Below are 22,294 nucleotides of genomic sequence, written 5' to 3' on the forward strand. Positions count from 1 at the left end.
TTTGCTGCAGTGAGAGTGTTTGTCAAATGCGATGGATGGTGCCTGGGCGATGACATCGGCGTCGGAGCTCGAGCGGTTAGCGCCAAGCACAAGGTTGGCCTGGCCTGAGCCGACCCGTCAGGTTCAATAGCAAGCCTTTGCCCATACACGGCGCGCACTCGACCACTCCACCACGGACGGCGCATCATCTCCCCACGCCGCGCGCATCTCTCATCACCTCTGCGCGCCTTCTTCACCTACCCCAAGCAGAAGCAGAAGAAAGAGCAACGGGTCTAGTGCAGTTGCCGCTCCTTCTCTCGCGCACCTGGGTTGCGACACCAGGTAACCACACGCGACAAAGCGAACAGCATTAACTAGCCCATTGTCTCGAGAAAACCCACGTTCTGCGCATATCGCATATCGTAACAACCACGCCCACCATTACTTTCCCCAGGCCCAATTTCTAAATCCACAGCACAGATCTCCGAGAACCGTTCACATGGCGGACGAGGCCGAGCTCGCCTTCCTCGCAGCGCAGCAGGATGAGTACGACCCTTCAGCCGGCTACACGATGAATGAGGCGTCGACTGGCCAGGACGAATACGACCCCACAACAACATACTCGCCGCACTCGTATCAGTCGGCTTCGATGCAGCCTGAATCTGGCGCCAACTCGCCGCCCCCAGCCGCCGAGGGTGGTGAGAATGGGTTGAAGGCCGTGCCCGTGCCCGCTCAGACTGCCGCAGACGCTTCCGCAGCGCCGACGTCAAAGCGACCGCGCACTGTGGGTGGTTTTGTCGACGAGAGCGAGGACGAGGAAGAGGAGTCCGCTGTACAGCCAGAGGCGAATACCACGCTGCCAAGTGCGACGGGAGCTACAGAGTCTCCTCAGCGGTCTTTTACAAACACTCCAAACAATAATCCCAACCCACATGTACAGTTACATAGTGCACAAGATGAGGCGTCTGCTTCTATTTCTGCTTCTGTCACTGTCAATGAGCCTGCTCCCTCTGTTGCTTCTCTTCCTAACGGCAGTACGCCTGTGCCAGACGCTACTAAGCCAGGTACTCCCGACGTCTTGACTGTTCCTTCAGCGCGCCCGTCTGTGGCTCCCGCTACCCCAGCTCCTTCTGCGTCTGCTTCTGCAACAAAGCCTCGTCTTCCTCAGGACAGAGTCGGTATTCTCGAAGATCGCATTGCTGAAGATCCACGTGGTGACATCGAAGCCTGGCTGAGTCTAATTGAGGAGCACCGTAGGCGACACAAGCACGACGATGCCCGAGCTGTATTTGAGCGTTTCCTCAAGCTTTTCCCTTCAGCGGTAAGGCGAATTGTACATGTTTTAGATGTGACTTGACTAACACTTCCAGGGCGAGACATGGGTCGACTATATCAACTTTGAAACCGAGCTGGATGAGTTGCCAAAGGTTGAGCATCTCTTCGGTCGTTCTATCCCGTCTGCCCAATATCTCGGTATCTACTCTGCTTACATCGACTTCATACGCCGTCGTTTCAACCTCACTACAGACCAGAATGGGCAGAACCGCCAGACCGTCACCCAAGCCTACGAATTTGTGCTCAACTCTGTTGGTCTTGATGTACATGCTGGAAAGTTGTGGCTCGACTACATCGAGATGCTCAAGACTGGACCGGGTGTGCTTGGGGGCAGCAGCTGGCAAGACATGCAGAAGATGGACACGCTACGAAAGGCTTACCAGCGCGCTGTTGCAGTACCCCACAACACGACTCTGGAGCTGTGGCGAGACTACGACAAGTTCGAGATGAGCTTGAGCAAGGCTACTGTAAGTTTTCACTTTTGACTTCGCACATCCACCCACTCGACTAACACCACTGGCAGGGTCGCAAGCAACTCCAAGAGACGTCTCCTGCGTACATGACTGCCAGAAGCGCTATTAACGTTCTAGAAAACAACATTACGAGGGGTATCAACCGAACTACCTTGCCCAAACTACCGCCTGCTGCCGGGTTCGATGGATATGACGACTATATGAACCAAGTCAAGCTATGGAAGAACTGGATCCAGTGGGAGAAGAGCGACCCGCTTGAGTGCTCAACAGACAACCGCGAACTATACAACAAGCGTGTCCTACATTTGTACAGGAACGCCCTCATGGCTCTCCGGTTCTGGCCAGAGCTCTGGTATGAGGCAGCTGAGTGGTGTTTCGAGAACAACTTGCAGGCTGAAGGCGACAAGTTTCTCGTTGATGGCATCGATGCAAACCCCGAGAGCTGCCTCCTCGCCTTCAAAAAGGCCAACCAAGTTGAACAACGCACCGATTTCGAGGATGGCCAGCCAGGTATCATCGCCAAGGGTAAGGCCGTGCGAGAGCCATATCAGAGGCTGCTAGACACCATCTACGATCTCACGGCGCAAGTCAAGAAGCGAGAAGAACACTCCATTGCTCGTGCGAGGGAGCAGTTTGAGGCACAAAAGGCCGCCGATGAGGCTGCCCGGGCAACCGCCCAGCAAAACGCAGATGCCGACGACGAAGATGAAGTCGTAGCCGCACGCCGCCAGAAGGAAAAAGAAGATGCTTTCAATGGCCAGCTACAGGCCATGTCCGCCGGATACAATGCTCAGACTCAGAACCTTAAGAAGACGCTGACATACGCATGGATAGCCCTCATGAGAGCTATGCGACGTGTCCAGGGTAAGGGAGATCCCAAGGCTGATGTCGGTGGCTTCCGTGGCATCTTCACTGAGGCTCGTAAGAAAGGCAAGCTTCTTAGTGAAGCCTATGTCGCCAGCGCCCTCATCGAGCACCATTGCTACCAGGAGCCGGCTGCACAGAAGATCTTTGAGCGGGGTATGAAGTTGTTCCCAGAGGATGAGCAGTTCGCCTTGGAGTACATCAAGCACCTGATCAAGCTTAACGACTCAACCAGTAAGTGCCTCCAGGTTTTGGATGCAGACCTTCCACTAACATGCTCAGATGCTCGCGCCGTCTTCGAGACCGTCGTCGGCAAGCTTACAGCGAAGCCTGAAAATGTCCACCGAGCCAAATCCCTCTTCGCCTTCTTCCATGACTACGAATCCCAGTTTGGCGAGCTGGCTCAAATCACCAAGTTGGAGCAGCGCATGGCAACTCTATTCCCCGAAGACCCTCAGCTGCACCGCTTCTCGCAACGCTTCGCTAGTCCAACCTTCGACCCCATCTCCGTCCGTCACATCATCTCCCCCCGCACACAGATGAGGCCGGTGATGCCCTCTGTCATGCCCTCTGTCATGCCCTCTGTCATGCCCTCAGTAGAAGAGCACCAGCCGATGCCTGCCGTACCAGCCCAAATTATGGCAGAACAGCAGCAACAGCGCTATGTTTCGCCAGGCATAGTAAACCCCCCGCATCTCAACAATCTCCCCATCACCAACTCTCCGAAACGCCCACTTGAGGACGCCGACGAAGTTGCACAACCCCGCAAACTCGCTAGGGGCGAATCTCCACTAAAGGGCGCGGCGGGCCGCCGCCTCGACGCTGCACGCCGCAATCTGGCAACCACCGGTGCTACACCTGTCGGCCAGGCACCAGGTCCGCCACCTCTGCCTCGTGGCGTCAACTTCCTCCTTGGCATAATCCCTCCCGCACATACCTACAAAGAGACACGCTTCAAAGCAGATGTCCTTGTGGCCCTGCTGCGGGACGTCGCCGCTATCCCTGTTCCTCCAGGCCAAGGTCCACCACAACCACAGCGGTGGGGCACAACAGCGACGACCGCACAGCAGTTGCAGAGCATACATGAAAAATACGGCAACGGCGGTCAGATGGCAATGCACTCGCCCCTTGCTGGTGCAAACCCTTGGGGATAGTGATGCTGTCGTAATCTTCTGTATGATAAGTAGATGCTTCATGCACGCAGCAAAGCTTTGTTTCGACATCATCTGGACTGTAGAAAATGAGTTGCCTAGACACTGGTAGCAAAGACACGTTGCATGGAATTGGCGTTTGTTCTTCTCTCTATCTCTCCTCACTTCAGGAATACGGGCATCAGTTGAAAGACTTGAAACGCGGTCAGTTAGAGCTGTCACTAATGGATCCTCGACCTGGTTGCTTTTGTGCAAGCAGAGGTCTTTTATGAGCGAGGCGTTGGGTTTTCATTTGCGTGCCAACTCATAGTGGTTTGCTTCATCATCATCATTCATCATCAAAATAGGATAGTTGAATAAACACTTTGTTAAGTTGTATCTGCTGGATTTGGTGTGGTGAAAATCTGAGCTTAGCTTCTAGGGTTGTGTGGTACGTGATACACGGGTGCTTTCGAACTGCAGAAACCTGCATGCTCGCAGCACATTCCATGTCGCGCATGCTACCTGTCTATCCAAATATCCCAATCCTCCTTCCTGATTCCTACCTGCATCTTCTCCCAACCACATCCAATGCATACATGTCTTCCATTAGCCGTCATCTGTAAGCGAGCAAGTGGGTGTCTCAATGTCTCAGCTTCCCGTCGCCGTCGTGGATATGCACATGCAGCCTTCCGTTGTTCCAATATCCGTCCGCCTTTCTAGATGACGTGTCGATCCAGCCGGAGGAGAGTCTGTGCGGAATGCGGATATGTGGTTTTATGGGTCTGACGGGTAGACTTGCGTGAGACTGAAGTGTGCCATGTGGTTCGGTGTGGTATAGCCTTCAATCCCTCTGTCATGCAGGTGTGAGGGGTTACGAGCGGGGCATGTCTACAAGTCGGTGGGACGTGATGTGACGTGGTGTAGTTGTTCTCAGTAGATGTTTTGGTTCGCAGATGTTCTGTTTGTATGAGTTTCGGGAGCGGGTGTTCTTGGTTAGGTGGTCCTGGTTTGCGATGGGAGAGGAGGGTATTGTGGGACTTGTCGGTGCGGATATCGATGCAGCTGACTGTATTCGGGCTGTGAAGAAGAATGAAGATGAAAATGTTTGGTGTTGGCAAGTGGTGGTGATTATAGACTTGGTTGGGTAGGTTGCTGTTGAGAAGAGACTGGCTACCTAGGTACTTGGTCCTGGTTTTCATGTCTATCATGGCTTACTGCTGCGAGTCGACGCGTGCTAGGAATTTCCCAGATTCTGAATTTTGTCTGTATACTGGCATGGTTGAATCTCAAGGCTCGGCATGCTCGAGACTTTCGTAATATTGCACTGACTTCAAGCATGCGTACATTTCCTGATCATCATGGTCGACTGGACTCTTGCGCGTCTGTGTATTGTCGTGATGTCTAGCCATCTTCCTCAGCTGCTCCATCTAAGTTCGGATAAGAATATTATGTACTCTCTTCTATTGAATCTGATCATGTTGCTTTGTATCTCTGACTGCTTCCCCTATGTGTATCCTCGTTCTCATTCATGGCCTAAGTCTCATCCGAATTCGTCCTGTCACCCTCTCACCCACATACTCTCCCTCTCCATCCTCAACGTCTCTAAACATATCTGGTCATCTTACTGTGTAGCTATATTACGCCATCGTCTGGCTTATCATCCGCAAATTCTCTCTCACCCGAGTCGGGAAAGCGGTCATCCACTGTCAGGGGCCAGGCCAGACCAGGCCAACACGGCCACAACACCATAAATCTCAAGCAACCTCACCTCACAGACCCACATAAACTTTACCTGTATACCGTCTTTTTGAAATTACTTGAGATCCCAAGCTAGACGGCCAGTGCAGCTCCTCCCATATAAGCTTGCTCCCACTGTCTTTCTTTCTCTTCCTCACACTCCACCAACAATTCTTTCTTCAGTGTCTTCACATCCTCACAGTCCCACTACCCTTACGGTTTACAAGACTCTCAGCCTTGTACAACTCTATCCCAATCAGCGTCAGCTTTCCTCAATCTCATCCGAGCCGGTCTCGAGCCAGGGCTTCACTGCAGGCAGTACAGTCAACACAACTGCAGGCAGTCTTCCGCGCTTATCATCGTTGAGTAAGTGTTCTGTCCGACCTGTTTATTTGTTTGAGCATCATTTCCATCCCGATCCTATAATCACCATGAGGCGTCGCACTGTTACTGCTTCAGGTGCAGTTCTTGGCATGTGCCGCCTAGTCGCACTCTTGCCTCGCAGTCACCACAGCACATAGTTCTTTCCCTTTTTGTTTTGACACTACTCCATGGGCTAGCCTTGGCACGCTTTTGCGACTGCCCATAACACTGCTCACCCCGCCTTTTGTTTTCCACCTCACCTCACTCGTATCGACGACGGCCATTTGGTTTCGTACGTCGGCACTGAGTCACCCTGTCCGTTACCCGTATTTTGCCCGTTTTCTCTTTTCTGAGTACATATGTGCGCAGCTTCTTCTTTTGAATAATACTGACATCCCGCAGATCCAATCAGTGATCCGGTTCAAACGCTCACGCCGTCATCGCCCGTCTCCATTGACTCAGATCGAAGGTCAAGGTACGTGCGTGCTGCCGCAGCTGTTTCAGCTCGCAAACGCAGCATCATGCCCGATCACCGCTAACATGCCGCCTAGAGTCAGCCATGGCTGGCCCACCAAAGCCGCGAATGCAGGCCGAGAAGCAGCCCAATAGCTCGTCCGATGGCTCCTCCTCTGCTTCTCGCAATCCGCAGCGTTCCATGACCAAGTCTATTCCTCGTCTCGATGGTAATCGCGATCCCAGCACCAAGATCGCCATCGATTACACACAGCCCAATGACCTCAAGAACTTGTCCGAGTTTCTTGGTATGGCTGGCTGGTATGCGGCACGTGGTGTAAGTACAAACCCTCATATCTCAGCCCGCATGTACATCATGCGACCAACCGCCCATGCAAACACTCCTTCGTGCCCACATCCTGCCGACCATGCAAACACTTGAGGGCTCGCGCTCTGCCGCTGTCGGCATGGCACTGGGCCTCCTTGGGAGCATAAAAGGCGTCCTTTCCCATGCTTTCTCCTGCTTCTCTATCCTCACACACTTCCCATTCTTACCAAAACACATTTCAAATCATCTATTTATTTCTTCAAATACCCCTCAGTTTCATCATGGTCGGCCAAGCCCCTCGGTGCTATGGCGACTCAGCTCTCTACAACCCTCGCCATCATAACCTCATCGTGGAGACTAATGATCCGCAGATGAAGATTCCGGAGTCCCTTCCTCAGCGTCCGAAGAACTTCAACCAGTATGGCAAGGCTGCTACTGTCACCATCAACACCTTCAATGTCCTTCAGATGCCCAAGGCCGTCGTCTATCAATACGATGTAAGTACTCCCCTCTCCCAAGCCTACCTCTATCACTAACTCCTTCAAGGTCGCCTACGCCGGTGATGCTGCGGACTACAGCAAGCGTGTGCTGCTCAAGAAGATCTGGAACTCCCCTAAAGTCAAGGCCGAACTTGGTGAGCCCAATAACCTCTGGATCTGGGATGGCAACAAGCTTGCCTGGTCCACCGCGAGGTTTGAGCGTCCGGAGACCCGCGTCGCTATCGACCTGGACGAGGAAGAGGGCCGTCCCACCAAACCAGGTGCGCGTGGCAACAAGCACATCATCTACATCCGCCGTACTCGTCAAGTCGACTTCGCCAGCATGACCGCTTTCCTTAACGGTCAGATTGGCTGGGACAACACCTGCATCGATACGATCAACTTCCTGGACCACGTCTTGCGGGAATGGCCCTCACAGCAGTACACTCAGATCAAGAAGTCCTTCTTTCAGCGTGGCGAGCAACGCTTCGATCTTGGCGGTGGTGTTGAGGCCTTCAAGGGTGTCTTTGCCTCCTTCCGGCCTGTCCTCGACGACAAGTTCAAGAAGAACCTTTCGATCAACGTCGATGTTGCCAACGGTACCTTCTGGCGCGCTCAAGAGCTCACTCGTGCCATCGCCCAAGTGTTCAACTGCACCCCGCCGCAGTTCTCAGCCATGTTCAAGGCCGCCCTCAAGGACTGGAACAAGTCCCTGTTGAAGCGAGACCTCCGCAAGTTCAAGAAGGTTGGCGTGTCAACTCTCCACACCAAGGAGCCCACCCAGTGGACCATCGATGAGTTTGTCCCCTTGGACGCTACCCAGGCCACCTTCCCGGACCCGGACAACCGTGAGAAGAAGATCTCTGTCGCTCGGTACTTCAAGAAGAAGTACAACGTCGACTGTATCGCCAACGTCCCAGTCGTCAAGATGACGAAGAAGATCCGCAAGGAGGCTGTCTACATGCCCATTGACGTCCTCAAGATTGATGGCAACCAGCGCTACAACACTAAGCTCAGCGACGTCCAGACGTCCCAGATGATCAAGTTCGCTGTCACCCTCCCCAAGGAGCGCTGGGCAGCTGTTCAGCATGGACTCCGCCTCCTCAACTGGACGAACGATCCCTACCTGAAGCACTACGACGTGAAGGTCAGCTCCACCCCTGCCAAGGTCACGGCTCGCATCTTGCCTTCGCCCACTGTCTCATTCGGTGCCGGTTCCAAGGAGATGACTATCAAGCCTGCGGACATGCTCATGGGTCGATGGCGCCTAGATGCTCGCAAGTTCGCCGTCACCAACAAGGACAAGCCAATCAAGGCTTGGGGCATCTGCGCAATCCAGGGTCGTGGTAGTCCTTCTCCTCCGGCTGTTTTAGCATTCATCGAGAAGTTCATCCAGATCTACGAATCCCATGGTGGCGTGATACTCTCCCACCCTGAGCACGGCAAGAAGCCCTGGTTGGGTCCAGGTAACCTTGGAGATGGCGGTGAGATGGTACAGAAGGCTTGGAACCAGACAGGAAACAAGTAAGTGATGCATGAGCCTAGATGCTTGAACAAATCTAACCCTCCTACAGGTACAACCAGCCGCCCAACTTCATGTTCTTCATCGTCAACGATCGCAACGTCGAGGTCTACCGTCGCATCAAGAAGTCGTGTGACATCCGCTTTGGTGTTGCTTCGCAGTGTCTTCAGGCCAAGCACGTCCTGTCTGCCTCACCTCAGTACATCTCCAACGTCTGCATGAAGGTCAACGCTAAGCTCGGCGGTTGCACTTCTGTCGCCAAGTCCCAGCTTATCCCCAAGATTGCGCCGAAGTCAGCCTCTATCCCAACTATGGTTGTTGGTGCCGATGTATCGCATCCCGCTCCTGGTGCCGCCTCTGGTGAAGCTGCCTCGTTCGCTGCCATCACTGTCTCTGCCGACGCCTACTTTGTCAAGTACTGGGCTGAGTGTAACACTAACGGCAACCGCGTCGAGATGGTCACCACTACCAACATCTACGAACACTTTGGAAACATGGCACGTGTCTGGATGCAGCGGATCGGACAGGGCCGGGCTCCTCAGCGCGTTCTCTACATCCGCGACGGCGTCAGCGAGGGACAGTACGCTCAGGTGCTCTCGGATGAGGTTCATGACATGAAGGAGACCTTCAGGAGGGCTGGCTGCAAGATACTTCCCAAGTTCACTGTCGTCATTGCTGGCAAACGCCACCACATCCGCTTCTTCCCTGAGAAGGGCGACCGCAACGGCAACCCTCTGCCTGGTACTCTGGTGGAATCTGGTTGCACCCATCCCTTCGAGTTCGACTTTTACCTCTGCTCCCACGTCGCCATCAAGGGTACGGCTCGCCCTATTCACTACCAGTGCATCCTCAACGAGGGTGAGTGGCAGGCTGCCGAGCTTCAGCAGTTCATTTTTGAGCACTCTTACCACTATGTCCGCTCTACGACCCCGGTTTCCCTGCACCCAGCTGTCTACTATGCCCACTTGGCTGCTGACCGTTCCCGTGCCCATCTGAACGAGAGCCCAGTATCCTCTGGCAAGAAGGAGTCAAAGGCTGAGCAGAAGCCCGCCACTGGCTCGACCGGCTACCGCGCCGTCGAGATCGCCCCTCTGATGCCGCTCATGAACGTGCGTGGTCTCAAGGATGTGATGTGGTACGTCTAGAGTACTGCGGAGTGGACGGGGCTTCTTGAAGCGATGGGATAGCCGGTCTGGCTTCTAACACATGGTGTCCTCTGACGACTCGGTCGATGGATCTTTGGACTGGCTTGGAACACAAGAACCTTGGGTGTGATGATGGCATGAGCTTGTTCATGGTGCATCAAAGGTTGGCGACTTGAGCGTTCCACTTCCCTTCTCCCCCTTCATTTTCTTTTCACGATACTCGACCTTTACGGTCCAGCGAGTAAATCTCATACCATCCTATGTAGTTTGCCCAGCCTATTATCGGCCTGGCACAATAGATATGGTTGCATAATCCTACTCCCTTGCGCGTGATGTTAGATCTAGATTCTGCAACTTCCGGACTTGCTAACAATCTCCAGACATAAGATGAGGTGTTGCCAGCTGGCGGTGTGGCTCATGAGTGTGAGCTGGTAAGCCCTACTTGACTACTCGAACTCGACTACTCAAGCAAGCCAACAAACAGGCAGCAGCTACTTTGGTTGCAGTGTGCATTGCTGGCATAGAGACAAGGGATCACTCTAGCGCAGCACAAACAAGGTATGTACCGTCCAATATATTTACCTTCGCTCCACCAGCGCAGAGCGCAGAAGAGAAGGGGGTAAGCGAACGCATAGTTAATCTAACCTCCATTTTCCCCTCCAAATCTCCATTGAAATGGTGACACAGAGTGAATAATGGGGTATTCAGTTTTAAGGAACAGAAGAGGATGGGGCATCGGGTTGGTTTTGTTGCATGCGAAAATTTCGGATGACTAAGCCGCACTTGGTAGGATGCGGCTTAGGTGGAAAGCAGGGACCAGATGAGCGAATTAAGGCTGGTGCATTGGCTGTGACGAGCATGGTGGGGTTTTTGGGCGGCGCGCGGGGCATGCTGCGTTTTGTGGTTGGGCCTGTAAGGGTGACTCTTTTGCCAACACCAAGCTCGGCTTTTGCATCTTGGGTATAGCAGGTAAAGTATGAATCCATTCGGTGAATGCGCTTGGTAGTCTAACGCAATGTGCTCATGGAATCGGCAGGCTCGTACAAGCTACTTTATTCTCCCTTGCAACCACCAACTTTCTTACACGAACCGAACACACAATACCCACGCCGCACAAGACGCGATAACCGGGCCTACTACTCAACCAACACCCCGATACCCCCCGAGAAACTGCTAGTCTTCTACAATTCAACTGTACACGCAGGCACCTTTCCGACAGCCTTACCACCAAGCACATAGGCTGTATACACACGCTTCAAACGCACAGCATGTCTTCAGCAGGACGCGGCCGCGGCGGCAAATTCAACAAAGTCAAGCGTGGAGGCGGCAAGAAGTTCTCGCGTGACCTACAACCGCTGAACGCAGATGGCGAGGTCGTCGGCATGTGGGGTGTAAGTGATTGGCATTCTGCTAGCGATGGATAATTGTCTAATGTTTTCTGCAGGAACAACCCGACAAGGTCGATGAAGAATCTGATGAAGAGGAAGGATCATCGGAAGAAGAGTCCAGCGATGAGGAGGGCAAGCCTGCAGAAGAAGAGCTGACGCGCGAGCAACGCCGTGAACTCGCAAAGAAGCGCAAGGCTGCCGCGATAGCAAAGAAGTCGCAAAAGGCGCCTGAGGCAGGCGATATGCCTACCGACTCGGAAGAAGACGAGGATGACGACATGCCCGCGAACCCAAACCACACTGCCAAAGCACGCACACAAGCCGCCAAAGCACCTGTTGACCCCGACGCTGAACCGGCTGCTGCTGCCGCCAAGGGCAAAGGAAAGCAGCAAGACCCCTCTCAGCTCTCCCGTCGTGAGCGCGAGGCTCTTCAAGCGCAGGCGAGCAAGGACCGATATGAGAAACTGCATGCCGAGGGCAAGACGGAGCAAGCACGTGCGGACCTCGAACGCTTGAGGCTGGTTCGCGAACGCAGGGATGCTGAAGCTGCGCGCAAAAAGGCCGAGGCCGAGGAGCGCGCTGAGCTGGAGAAGGAGAAGAAGGAGCTCATGGAGCGTGAGAACAGGCGGCGGGAACAGGCCATGGGCAAGGCGAACCGTCTTGCCAAGGGAGGCAAGAAGAAGTGAGCTCAGACTGTGTTGCTGATCCTAGGATTGTGCCGCCTTTCTCGACCACTCTACAACGCTGGTCTGCCTCATTATCGGTAAGAACAGACACGGCTTGATGCTTATGTTTTGCATGGCTTGCGAATGGCTCAGCTTCCTTGAACGATATGATGAAATACAACAGAAGGTGGCATGGCGATTATCTGGCAACATCACACACGGTTCAAACCCCAGATGAATACACCATCTATACCATCTCAGCAGCTTGCCATGGTTTCCTTTCTTATTTTCGCTTCGCTGATGCTCTTCTGCCTAGTCACTATCTCATGCACTAACACAGCACATGCACGCCCTACGATCTCAGACTCCTCATCTCAGCTCCAGGCTACCTTATAACAGGATATACACGTCGACACTCTGACAGCAGATACGAGCTCATATGATGTCGTTGAGCCCTCGGCAACCCCTCACGACGCCCTTGTGCTTGCCCCGCCAGTAGTGCCTCGCCTCAGGAACGCGAAAGTTCACGACTTCGTCATCACTCGTTCCACTAGATAAACATCATCATGGCAGCTTTTCTACATCTCATCATGCGCACACGTGCTCTAAACCCCATACAGTTCAACGCGTTCTCTTTCGCGACGAGTGGACATGGCTGAAGCCATTCCTGATGAAGAGCAATCCAACTACGAAACCTTCCGCGACTGTCTGAGCGAGCCTGTTCTGAAAGCGCTGGCAGCGCCTATTGAAAAGCCAAAACCGAAGAAGAAAAGACATGCAAAGAAGGGATCACAGGGCATTAAGAACGATGTCGTTCAGGAAGAGACATCCCCCGCGGCCGTGAAACCCAGCTCAGAAGCCCAACAAGCAGACGCAGAGGACCTTGGCGAATTCATCGAAGTACGCCCATCTGCTCATCCCTTCTCATCTTCCTAAGCTAACCAAACATGTAGTACCTCAGCACTCTCGTCTTTCCCTCCCTTCCCCCAGACCTCCGCATCCTAACCCACGCACTCTACAAAGACTCGGCCCGCCTCCAAGAAACCTACACACCGCCCCTCTCCGCCTCCACAACAACCCACCTCCTAAACACAATCCCACCCCCCCGCAATCGACAGCTTGCAATCCTACGCCCTCCTCCCTCCCATCTCCGACTCAATCGACCAACACAACCTCCTCACCCCCATCCTAACCGCCTACATAACCGCATGCATCGCCCCGCCACCCATCTGGAGCTCCACGCGCACCACGGCATGCGAGCTATGCAGCCGTGATTGGGTGCCGTTGACGTACCACCATTTGATACCCAAGCAGGCGCACGCGCGCGTCTTGAAGCGCGGGTGGCATACAGAGGATAAATTGAACTCGGTGGCGTGGCTGTGTAGGGCGTGTCATAGTTTTGTTCATCGGTTGGCGGGGAATGAGGAGTTGGCAAAGAGTTACTATACGGTTGATCTGATCAAAGATGGAGGCATCGAGGAGGATGCGGACAAGAGGGCGGAGGTGGAGGGGTGGATGCGTTGGGTTGGGGGTGTGAGGTGGAAGAGTCGGTGAGGGAAGTGTGTATAGGGATGAAGAGAGAGGGGGGATTTGGGTGCTGTTGGCGAGACGTGTTGGATATGAGACAGACCTTCTTATGATTCATGTATGGGGTCTTTGTTGTATGAAGTTGGAGCTTTGTTTCAATATGCACGTGTTCAATTCTCCACATGAATTTACTTCGTGATGACCACCATAAGCAAAGCATACAGATGTTACATGCAGTCTCTCTCTCTCTCTTTTACCTTGTGATACCATACTCCCAAGTACTATATCCCAAAATGGATAACTTCATGTCACGTGTACATCTACTACCACTCGTTGCCAAGTGTAGACTGCAGAAGGGATGAGGAAGAGGAAGAGGAAGAAGAGAGTATAGTGGTGGTGAGAATAATGTGAATATCGGTATGCAGTAGGCCAGGCCATCAGACCCGTACCTCTGAGAGAGAACTATATACTAAAACAAGGGCGACAAGGAGTCCAGGCCCAGTGAAAATAAAACTCCAGAGCAGGCCCGCTCGATGGTAATGCCAATGCTAATGCCAATGCCAATGCTGATGCTGATGCTAATGCCGATGCTGATGCTGATGCTGATGATAGATCCCAATCCCAGTACCAACCGATGCCCATGGGTATTTCCCTAATAAGCGCCATGTTATGCATTGACCGTAAAAAGGTCCATTACCCAAGAAAATATGCCCAAGGCGCGCGGCGCCATCAATTAAATGCATTCGTTGAATCATTCATTACAACCATATCCAATCTTCAATCGTAATGTGGATCACGTCCTCCTCCTCTTCTTCTTCGAGTCATAAGGGAGCGTCGTCCAAAAAGCCGCGCTCGAATTCGTCGGCGAAGACGGGGTATGTCTGCCAGCAGGTACCCGTCTTTGTCTTTCTTGCTTCCAGGCTGGCACGGATGTGCGTGAGGAAGGCCTCTGTGCACGGATCGCTGGTGGTGCGTCGTAGCTCGCATGGTGGGAGCGGCTGTGCTTCCATGATTGGTGTTTGAACTTTGGTGGTAGTAGGTTGTTCGACCACTGTGTTTGCTCTTGGCTTGGGTTTGTCCATCTTTTCAATCATTTGGAACTCGTCGCGAACGGGCTTTGCTGCCCACTCGGTGGATGGGAATGACTTTCGCCTTTGGGTGGTGGCGAGGTAGTCATGGTAGGCGTCACTGCTCAAGCGGAGTTTGAAGTCGCTTGATGCATCACCACGCGGGATGATGGGCGCAGGGACGGACCAGTCGGGGACAAGAGTGGGCGGAGGGGTTGAGAAGTCGACGGGTTGGCCTGGGTGTGCTTCGCCTGTGGTATCACAGTGTGTGGAGGGTAATTGGACAGAGGTGTTTGTGTCGACATGTGAGCCAAAGATGTTGGTGGAGAAGACCACGTCCATGTCTTCGCTAGTGGAGTCGATCCTTTGCCTCTTGAAGCTGTCTTCCAACTCTTCCCTTGGCGAGCCGGATGGGAATGAGAAGGAAGTCCTAGGGCTGACCTGCGGCGAGTAGTCGGGGCTTCTTCGACGAGAAGAGAAGTTAAAGCCGAAGTTGATGTTGAAGATTTCGCTGCCTCGACGCTTCTTCTTGAGGTGAGGGAAGGTCCAGGTGACGGGCTTTGACTTGAGAGAAGCTTTTGATTTGGGTAGCATGGTGGGTGGGAGTTGCCTGGTAGCGACGTCCATTGTGAAGTTGTTGAAGTTGATGGAATCGGGGGTGGTCGAGGGTGTTATGAGTCGTGGTTTGGTAGTGCTGGGGTGCCGTCTTACCATGGGCGGTAGGGGTAATAGACGTTGGGTGTATTGTTTGGGAGGACAATAGGAAGTGAGAGAGTTTACCACGTCCTTCGCAGCGGCTGTTTCACTAGATAAGTATGCATGGTGTGTGAAGGCATAGTACAAGTCATCTTGCATGCCGTGTTCACGAGGCGGTGGTCGCGGGGTGCGGCGGTCGTGTGAAGGCGGTGTCGGAGTATTACTGGAGGTCTGGACGGGGAATTTCGGAAAAGGTTTGGTAGTCAGTAGCGCGGAAGATGGGGGCGTGGTACGGTCATATGGTGTTGGCGGTGACATGAGATTCGTGATGGCGTGGGATTGGTCGGCGGGGCAGACTACGGAGTTTGCGCCGAACAATACCCGGTTTTTGCGTGGTGTTGCGGTGTGGATTTTGGAGTCGGTGGCCATGTAGGCGTGTTTGGACGTGGGTTGGCGATCCAATAGCAATGGCGGCGAGGCGTGCGCTGGAAAAGACGGTCACGTTAAACCAGGCCCGGCGCGCTGAAACAACGATTGCGATTGTGTGTCTCTCTGACCGCCATGCTACCACGGTCCATTACTTGTTATATACCGCCTTTCTTGCATACAGACGTCTGCCAACACCACGATTTGACGCCTCGCGTGCGCCGACAGTGACATGACCAAGATTTGAACAAAGTGACGTTGTACGTGCTGGGCCTCATGCATCACCATTACAGCTCATGCCAGATTTTGTGTGAATCCAGAAGCAGCTGGAGTTGCAGTCGCAGTGGTACAGCCAACAGGCCAAAATGCGCGAAGCAGACGGATCCCCAGACCAAGGGCTTTGTCGACGGCCGCTGTTGCTGCCGCTGCACATCATGTGTTTGGTGCGGAGCCGTCTGACTCTTTGGCCGACCGGTGGCGTATGAGTTCGGCGGGCCAGGGTGATGCCAGATCTGGATGCCCGTGATCCGCCTAGTACAGCGGACATGTGGGCATCGGTGGCAGGCGCGCTACATCCGGTGAGCGCGCAGAAAGCGGCGTTTGAAACTTTGTCCTTCCCCAGGGCCTCGAATGTGGTTGGGGGGGGGGGGGGTTGGGCGCGTGGACATATATACTAAGCCTTTTCCACGTCGCCAGTTGCCAGCACCACATCGCGAGGCATCAAATCACTGCACGCCAGATCAAGAGCAGGGGAGTCAGCTGGAAAGGTTGTTGTACTACGCAAGCAGTGTGTGTGTGCCTGGCTACAGCTACGTCATTCCACTTGGCGCCGACTGCAGCCGCATCAAACAAAGAAAGAGCGGCGGTACTATCGTCGTCGTCTCGGTCGTACCTGGTAACTACCTCGATCTCCAAGACCATCTCTAAGACCCAGCATCATGAACCACGCTATTCCAGATACCCTGCCAGTCCGCCTCCCCGCCCCCGTACCGCGCCTCAAATGCATTCATCGCTATGTTCCCCAGAAATGGCCGTACCAACCGACTAATGAGCTCTCCTCGGGTCATGTCCAGCACAGCTGCACCCTCTTCCTTTTCCAGCGCCTCGATGAGCGGATCAAGTAGTAGAGTCCTCTTGCTTTCCTCCGCATCGGTTCCGTTGAGCCCCGTTAGAGGAGCTGCCAGTGCAGTCGACGATCTAGTGAGAACATCGCTGATTTCATCCGTAAGAGACATCTGTGTCGGTAGGTTGATGGGTTTGTATACAGCGTCAATAGTATCGGAAACGAACAACCACTCCATAAGCTGGAAGTCATCGGGATCGAGCACAACTAGCTCGTCCAACAGCTTGCATATCTGGATAATGCCGGCGTTGTTGTAGTGTTCCTTGTTTGGTGCATCTGGTAGAAGTGCTGAAAGTCCAGACTTCAGCTCGCCGTTCACGACTGGCCACAACGGCGCTAGGTGTACAGGTGACGTCTTCAAAATAACAGCACGCAATAGCACCATGACTTCTGCGCGCGTTACAGAGGACGGCGACGAAGCAGGTGTAGCCGTAAGCAACTCGACCAACTTCTCGACTATTTGTGCTATATTGGACGTGAAAGCGTCTTCGGCGCTACCAAGAATGAGCAGTGCGATGCGTCGCAATGTAAATTGTGTCTTGCGGTCAGCTTCCTGCCGCGCAGATGTAGCGCCGACGCCGAACATGATGCCAGCCGTCGTTGGCGCAGATAAGCGCGATAGTAGTTCTGGGACACGCTCCTTGTCGGATTGAGTCCATTGCTCCAGGATAGGAAGCCACGCGTCCCGGAGTAGAGGAAGCGGCGTATTGAAGAACCTGGCGTCGTTGAAAGCATCGTATGTGTCTTTCTTGAGGATTTTGTTCCCTTGTGCTATTTTTGTGAGACCTTGGAGTAGTTCCAGTATACTTCCCGATACGTTCTCGGGGAAGGCTTTAGCGCGGAAGGTTGGGCCGATGACTGATGTCGAGATGTCTGAGACGACCTTCGCAACTCGGTCGTTCTCCACCAGGATAATTGAAAGCTTTGGCACAATGGTAGTGAGAATAGAGACAACATCGTTCGCCCGTTTCTGTGCACGGTTGCCATTGGTGACCGGGGGAGGCTTCTCGTTAGCAACTTGGTTCGTGTCTTGTAAATAGCTCATCGAGCGGGTTGTGAAGATTGCAGTCAGAACCCTAGCAAATATGTCCTGTTTGAAGAGTCAGTATTGTCCAACCCAAATTCTTAGCCACGTCACTTACCGCAAGTTCTCTCCTCATCTTGCGCTGCTCCCCAAAGTTGGTATTATCAACCTTTTGGCCAATAACAGCAGTAAACTCTAGGAGCATAGGCAGTATCTGACGATGAGGCAATGGATTTGCAAGCACATCTCGCAGGAACAATGTGCAGTCCTGCCAAATCTCGTCCATGGCATCGTCTTCCAGGGAATTAGTGTACTCCACAAGAAAAGCAACCAGTTCTGTGTCAGTAAGATCCGAGGTCAAGGTTGATAGTCGGTTGCTATCCAAAGCACCGGGGTCGGTTCGGCTGTATACCGCGTTGAACATTGCTGGGATGGTGTGTTTAGGTTTGGAGCCATTCAGTACATTCAGAAGACCCGTGACCGCAGAACCCTCGATGGCATCTCTTTTTGCATGTGCCCAAAGTACTGCCAAAGTCTCAAGACATTCCAGCGCTTCAGCATCGAACAAATGCTCCAGTGTACGGCGAGCGCGATTACGCATGCGCAGTGAAGTGTACGCAAAGGACGATGCCGATGTAGCGTCTTGCAATTCTGGTCTGTGCCCATAGCCTCCCCACGACCAGATCGCAAAGCATATGCGAACGGTATCTTGGAAGCAAAGTAGGACTGTAAGCCTGCTGTTGGCGGTTGGCGTACGCGTCTGACCCGTATCGGATGAAAACACTCCAGAAACGACATTACTAAAGAACCCTTGGGGCTGCTCTGGAGACTTGTGCGCAGATACCTTCGTTTCTTGCGATGTCAAACGTTCGTGTGCCTTGGCAAGGATCTGCTCTAAACCATTCATGAGGGATATCAATGTCGACTCAGGCGATATGACAGGCAGAGGTTGACCCTTCACAAAGGTCGACTTCAAGTGCTCGAAAGTGATGTTAATTTCCTTGCACAGGCACTCCACGAGCGGAAGGAGATTCTGGAAGATTGTATCTGCAAAAATCGGTAGGACTTCAACGAGAAAGTGTATCCAGTCGTCGAGAACCAAGCGACTGGTTGGGGATGAGAAGCCGAATTTTAAGCATTCGACGAGTTGCGGAGGGGGCGGTATTGGGGCTGGTGTGTGATCTTCTGATTCTCTGTTAAGTGCCAAAGAGATCCGAGATCGATTCGTGGGAAGTGTGGGCGGTTTTAACTCCGGCTCGGGCTCAGGTGGACGAGTAAGGCGTAGTTTCAAAGCAGCCAATTCTGCATCCAGAAGGAGGCTTTGTAGAGATGGATTTGCTGATCTCAGCCTCGCCATGATGGGCACTTCAAGCTCCAAGTCTCGAAGTGGAGCTGCGAAGGGGCTTCGGTAGATTTGCGATATGATCGAAACTGACAGTCGATGCAGTTCATGTATGTGACAATCAACGTCCGTTTCTATATCGGCGGTATGAAGCGACAATGTCTTCAACGACGTGCGTACGAGCCACTCCTGGACGGAGATACGCATCGTTGGTTGTTCCATCCACGCCACCGTCACCTCGGCAAGTGTTACCCAGGTGAAATGTGAGGGTATCTTGATAATGTTGAGAACGTGCTTGAGATAGTAGAGACACTCCTTGGTGTCATCTCTCTTCACAGGTGGTTGGCGCCTGTGTGTACCCGTATCGGGCGCCAGGCTACTGGAGGCTACCAAACAATTGAGAGATTGAATGTGAATTGCTAGAACTTCAAACACTCTGTTCAAGCTCGGAAGGTCTTGCAGCCAGTTCTGCATAAAGGTAGACGTTTCACATCCTTCTTCTGCGAGAGTGTCGAGAAGCAGAAGTAGCGGCCTTGTTAGGACAGCGTGGAAATCACCTGCAGGTGCTGAGCTTGGGGGTACGTTAGCGCTCAGTCTGCGCGTAAGATTCGCACGTTTTTCCGACTGTAGACTAAGTTCATGCATAACATGGGTCCAGAGCGTTGCAAATCTCCGACCACAATTTGAGGCGCCTGTAGATGTCGTGCCTCGGGACGTCTGGTCTACGATAATAGCGGAGATTGCACTTTCCACCATTCGACGAGCCGGCGCGATCGAGTGCAACTGTAACATGCACCGGGCGGTTTCGACGTGGTACTTTGGTAATGTTGGTGAAAGATACTGCCAGAAATGACCGACAAGTGGATGCACAAGCTCAGAAAGTTGACCGGAGGGAATGCAAGGTTCAGAGGGAATTGCAGTCTGAAGTGCTAACAGAACAGCTGCCATAGCGCTCAGTTGCGGAAACCCAAGTTTTGGCGTGGAGCCAGCTGAGGTCTGGAAAACATCCGCGAAGACAGATGGAAGATTGGTGTCTTTGATGGCATCCAGACGTTGTGTCTTGAATATCAAATTGGCCAGAATCTTGGCAGGTGTCTCGACGGGAATATGAGTGTCCACTGAGTACAATGCCGTCGTGAACATGCGTGAGGCCTCGCGCAGCACGATCTGACCTAGTTGCGGTGGATCAAAGGGAATGTCTGCAGCATCAAGACTTCCTTGAGACTCTTCATAAAAAGTCCGGATTTGCTGAGATACATCGGCTCGAGATATCTTGATGGCTTCGGCTAGTTGGCCGTCCGTTGCCTGATTACCTTGAAACGACCGATCTGGTACAATCTGGACAAGTGAGTCGGTGATTTCGAGAGCGAGACTCAACACTTCGATGTTGGCTGTTGGCTTTCCCGTCTTCTCGATAGTGTCGTTCAAAGAAGTCAGGGTTGATAACACCATCAAAGGCATGTGATGCAACAACATGTCCTCTTCTTTGAGATTGAAGCGCGCCAGAACGAACTTTGCCAGCTTCATTTTTCGCAAGGCTTCGTCATGAGTAGCGCCATCAATCTGCAGGGAAGATGTGATGAGCTCTATAAGCTTACCCCAGATCAGACCGCTATCAACGCCATCGAAAAATGCACTTGCACTTCTCATGACCTCATCGACCTCATCTTTTGAGGCAGTCTCACTGTATGAGTGAACACTTTGTAAAGCTGGGAGGAAGATCTCGGGTACAATCAACCCACCCACTTCCCAGCGATCCATGAGAGAAAGACATAACCTAAAAGGGCGTGCTCTCTCGGTAGGTAGCTTGCTACGTCGGTTTATTATCTTGAGTACACTGTTTGTTAGCGCCTCTAGGCCGTATCGTGAGAAAAAAGCAGCTTGCTGCGAGGCAGGGTCTGCAGTAGCACTTGGGGACGTGATGCCATCAGTACCCTCGGACGCGCTGGGTTCTGGCCCTAGGAACCATGCCCAAAGTCTGCGGTTCAAACTCATATCCCTTCGTGACACAACGCTGGAAGCAGCAGCTACAAGTCGCTCTAAGTCTCCTTTGCCAACACGCTGCTGCAAAACCGGCGAATCGAGAGGCAGATGGCTGACTAATAAGTCAAGGAAGCCGCGTTGGATGAGTATCTGAGGGTCTGAGAGCCCTGACTCGAAGCAACGAATGAGTAGACCTGGCTCTGGAGATGTAGCTGCCTCGGCCTCAACGGAAAGAGTCTCCACGGGCGTAGAAGGATCGGATGGAGAGGCACGGCGAATGGAACGTCCAAACTTTGGTAGACGACGTACGAGGAACGCAAGTGCACCCTGTCTTCTGGATGAATTCGTGATAGTGGCCAAGAAAAAGCATTGCCAGAAGTGCGACGAACCACTGGTGCTCTTGGTGCCGGCGACATGGTCAGAATTTTCCTGAACAGCTTTCCGCAACTTCTCCGTCGCGGAGACCATGCGCTCAAAGTCCTCACTTGTCTCGTCTTCCAGACCAGGCAGAAGCGATAGTATAATGGCCTTCAAGGCCGGTCGGAGGGCAGCTTCGTCGAGCTTCAATATATATCTTTCGAAGATGGACAAATACAATGGGCGGACCGAAAGAGAAGCGAACGAGAGGACGGAGGCAAGGCCGGGGAAGTAGAGGTTGAGGTCACGGGCGAGGGCATCTTTCTGGGCTTTGGTCAGCTTCAGCCAACCGGACATGTGGGATTGGGCATACACCGATGGTGGAGAAGATGTAATCATAGACCTCCAGTGCCTTTTGGTGAACGCCCGAGGGCAATGTTGGATTCAAGCACTGCGCTAATCGCAGTGCGACAGTATCGCTATGTGGGATGACGGGTATGTCTGAAGGTTGCGCTTGCAGGGCCTGGAGGGTACATGGTATAAGCGCTTTGTTTCATGGTCGCGGTAGTATGGCAGTATTGACCTTCAGCAGTCTTCCCAAGAAGGAAATATAGTCGGCCCATTCCTGCTGTGCCGTATCCCAGAGGGCGAGGGCGCGTTCAACACCGGCCGCATATCGTCGGAAGCCTTTATCTTTCTTGTACAGCGCTATACATGCCAGCCTTCCGTCAGTCTTATTGCAGACTTTTACACATAATTGGGTACATACGCTCTTCTGTCGCGTTGCGTGCGGACCACGGCGCAGGACTGGAGCGACCGGAGGCTGTTGGTGAGAAGACGTGCGGGTTAGCAGCCGAATCAGCCGACATGCTGTGCGTGGCAGGT

General features: G+C 53.1%; 6 protein-coding genes across 6 annotated transcripts; 4 read left to right on the plus strand and 2 right to left on the minus strand.

Annotated features, from left to right (window-relative positions):
• Window positions 1-478: 478 nt before the first annotated feature.
• PtrM4_048200 (RNA14, Pre 3'-end processing (cleavage and polyadenylation) factor) lies at window positions 479-3,805 on the plus strand (the record flags this gene model as incomplete). Its single annotated transcript, XM_066104762.1, has 4 exons — window positions 479-1,300; window positions 1,350-1,781; window positions 1,838-2,885; window positions 2,934-3,805. The coding sequence occupies 4 exons, from the start codon at window positions 479-481 to the stop codon at window positions 3,803-3,805; spliced, it is 3,174 nt and encodes a 1,057-aa protein (XP_065959326.1).
• A 2,638-nt stretch (window positions 3,806-6,443) lies between these two features.
• Window positions 6,444-9,811, plus strand: PtrM4_048210 (Piwi multi-domain protein; the record flags this gene model as incomplete). Its single annotated transcript, XM_001936646.2, has 4 exons — window positions 6,444-6,674; window positions 7,037-7,162; window positions 7,212-8,668; window positions 8,719-9,811. The coding sequence occupies 4 exons, from the start codon at window positions 6,444-6,446 to the stop codon at window positions 9,809-9,811; spliced, it is 2,907 nt and encodes a 968-aa protein (XP_001936681.2).
• A 1,268-nt stretch (window positions 9,812-11,079) lies between these two features.
• Window positions 11,080-11,885, plus strand: PtrM4_048220 (TolA, Membrane protein involved in colicin uptake; the record flags this gene model as incomplete). The annotated part of the gene is made up of 2 exons (XM_001936647.1): window positions 11,080-11,202; window positions 11,256-11,885. 2 exons carry the CDS (start codon window positions 11,080-11,082, stop codon window positions 11,883-11,885), a joined length of 753 nt encoding a protein of 250 aa, XP_001936682.1.
• A 630-nt stretch (window positions 11,886-12,515) lies between these two features.
• Window positions 12,516-13,138, plus strand: PtrM4_048230 (Atrophin-1 multi-domain protein; the record flags this gene model as incomplete). The annotated part of the gene is made up of 2 exons (XM_001936648.2): window positions 12,516-12,764; window positions 12,818-13,138. 2 exons carry the CDS (start codon window positions 12,516-12,518, stop codon window positions 13,136-13,138), a joined length of 570 nt encoding a protein of 189 aa, XP_001936683.2.
• A 1,074-nt stretch (window positions 13,139-14,212) lies between these two features.
• On the minus strand, window positions 14,213-15,583 carry PtrM4_048240 (Tymo-45kd-70kd multi-domain protein; the record flags this gene model as incomplete). Its single annotated transcript, XM_001936649.1, has 1 exon — window positions 14,213-15,583. One exon carries the CDS (start codon window positions 15,581-15,583, stop codon window positions 14,213-14,215), a length of 1,371 nt encoding a protein of 456 aa, XP_001936684.1.
• Window positions 15,584-16,503: 920 nt separating this feature from the next.
• PtrM4_048250 (DOP1, Dopey) lies at window positions 16,504-22,278 on the minus strand (the record flags this gene model as incomplete). The annotated part of the gene is made up of 5 exons (XM_001936650.2): window positions 16,504-17,793; window positions 17,846-21,733; window positions 21,783-21,932; window positions 21,993-22,117; window positions 22,179-22,278. The coding sequence occupies 5 exons, from the start codon at window positions 22,276-22,278 to the stop codon at window positions 16,504-16,506; spliced, it is 5,553 nt and encodes a 1,850-aa protein (XP_001936685.1).
• Between the last annotated feature and the right edge of the window lie 16 nt (window positions 22,279-22,294).

This window comes from Pyrenophora tritici-repentis, chromosome 10 (assembly GCF_003171515.1).
Source record: "Pyrenophora tritici-repentis strain M4 chromosome 10, whole genome shotgun sequence".
Lineage (NCBI taxonomy): Eukaryota > Fungi > Ascomycota > Dothideomycetes > Pleosporales > Pleosporaceae > Pyrenophora > Pyrenophora tritici-repentis.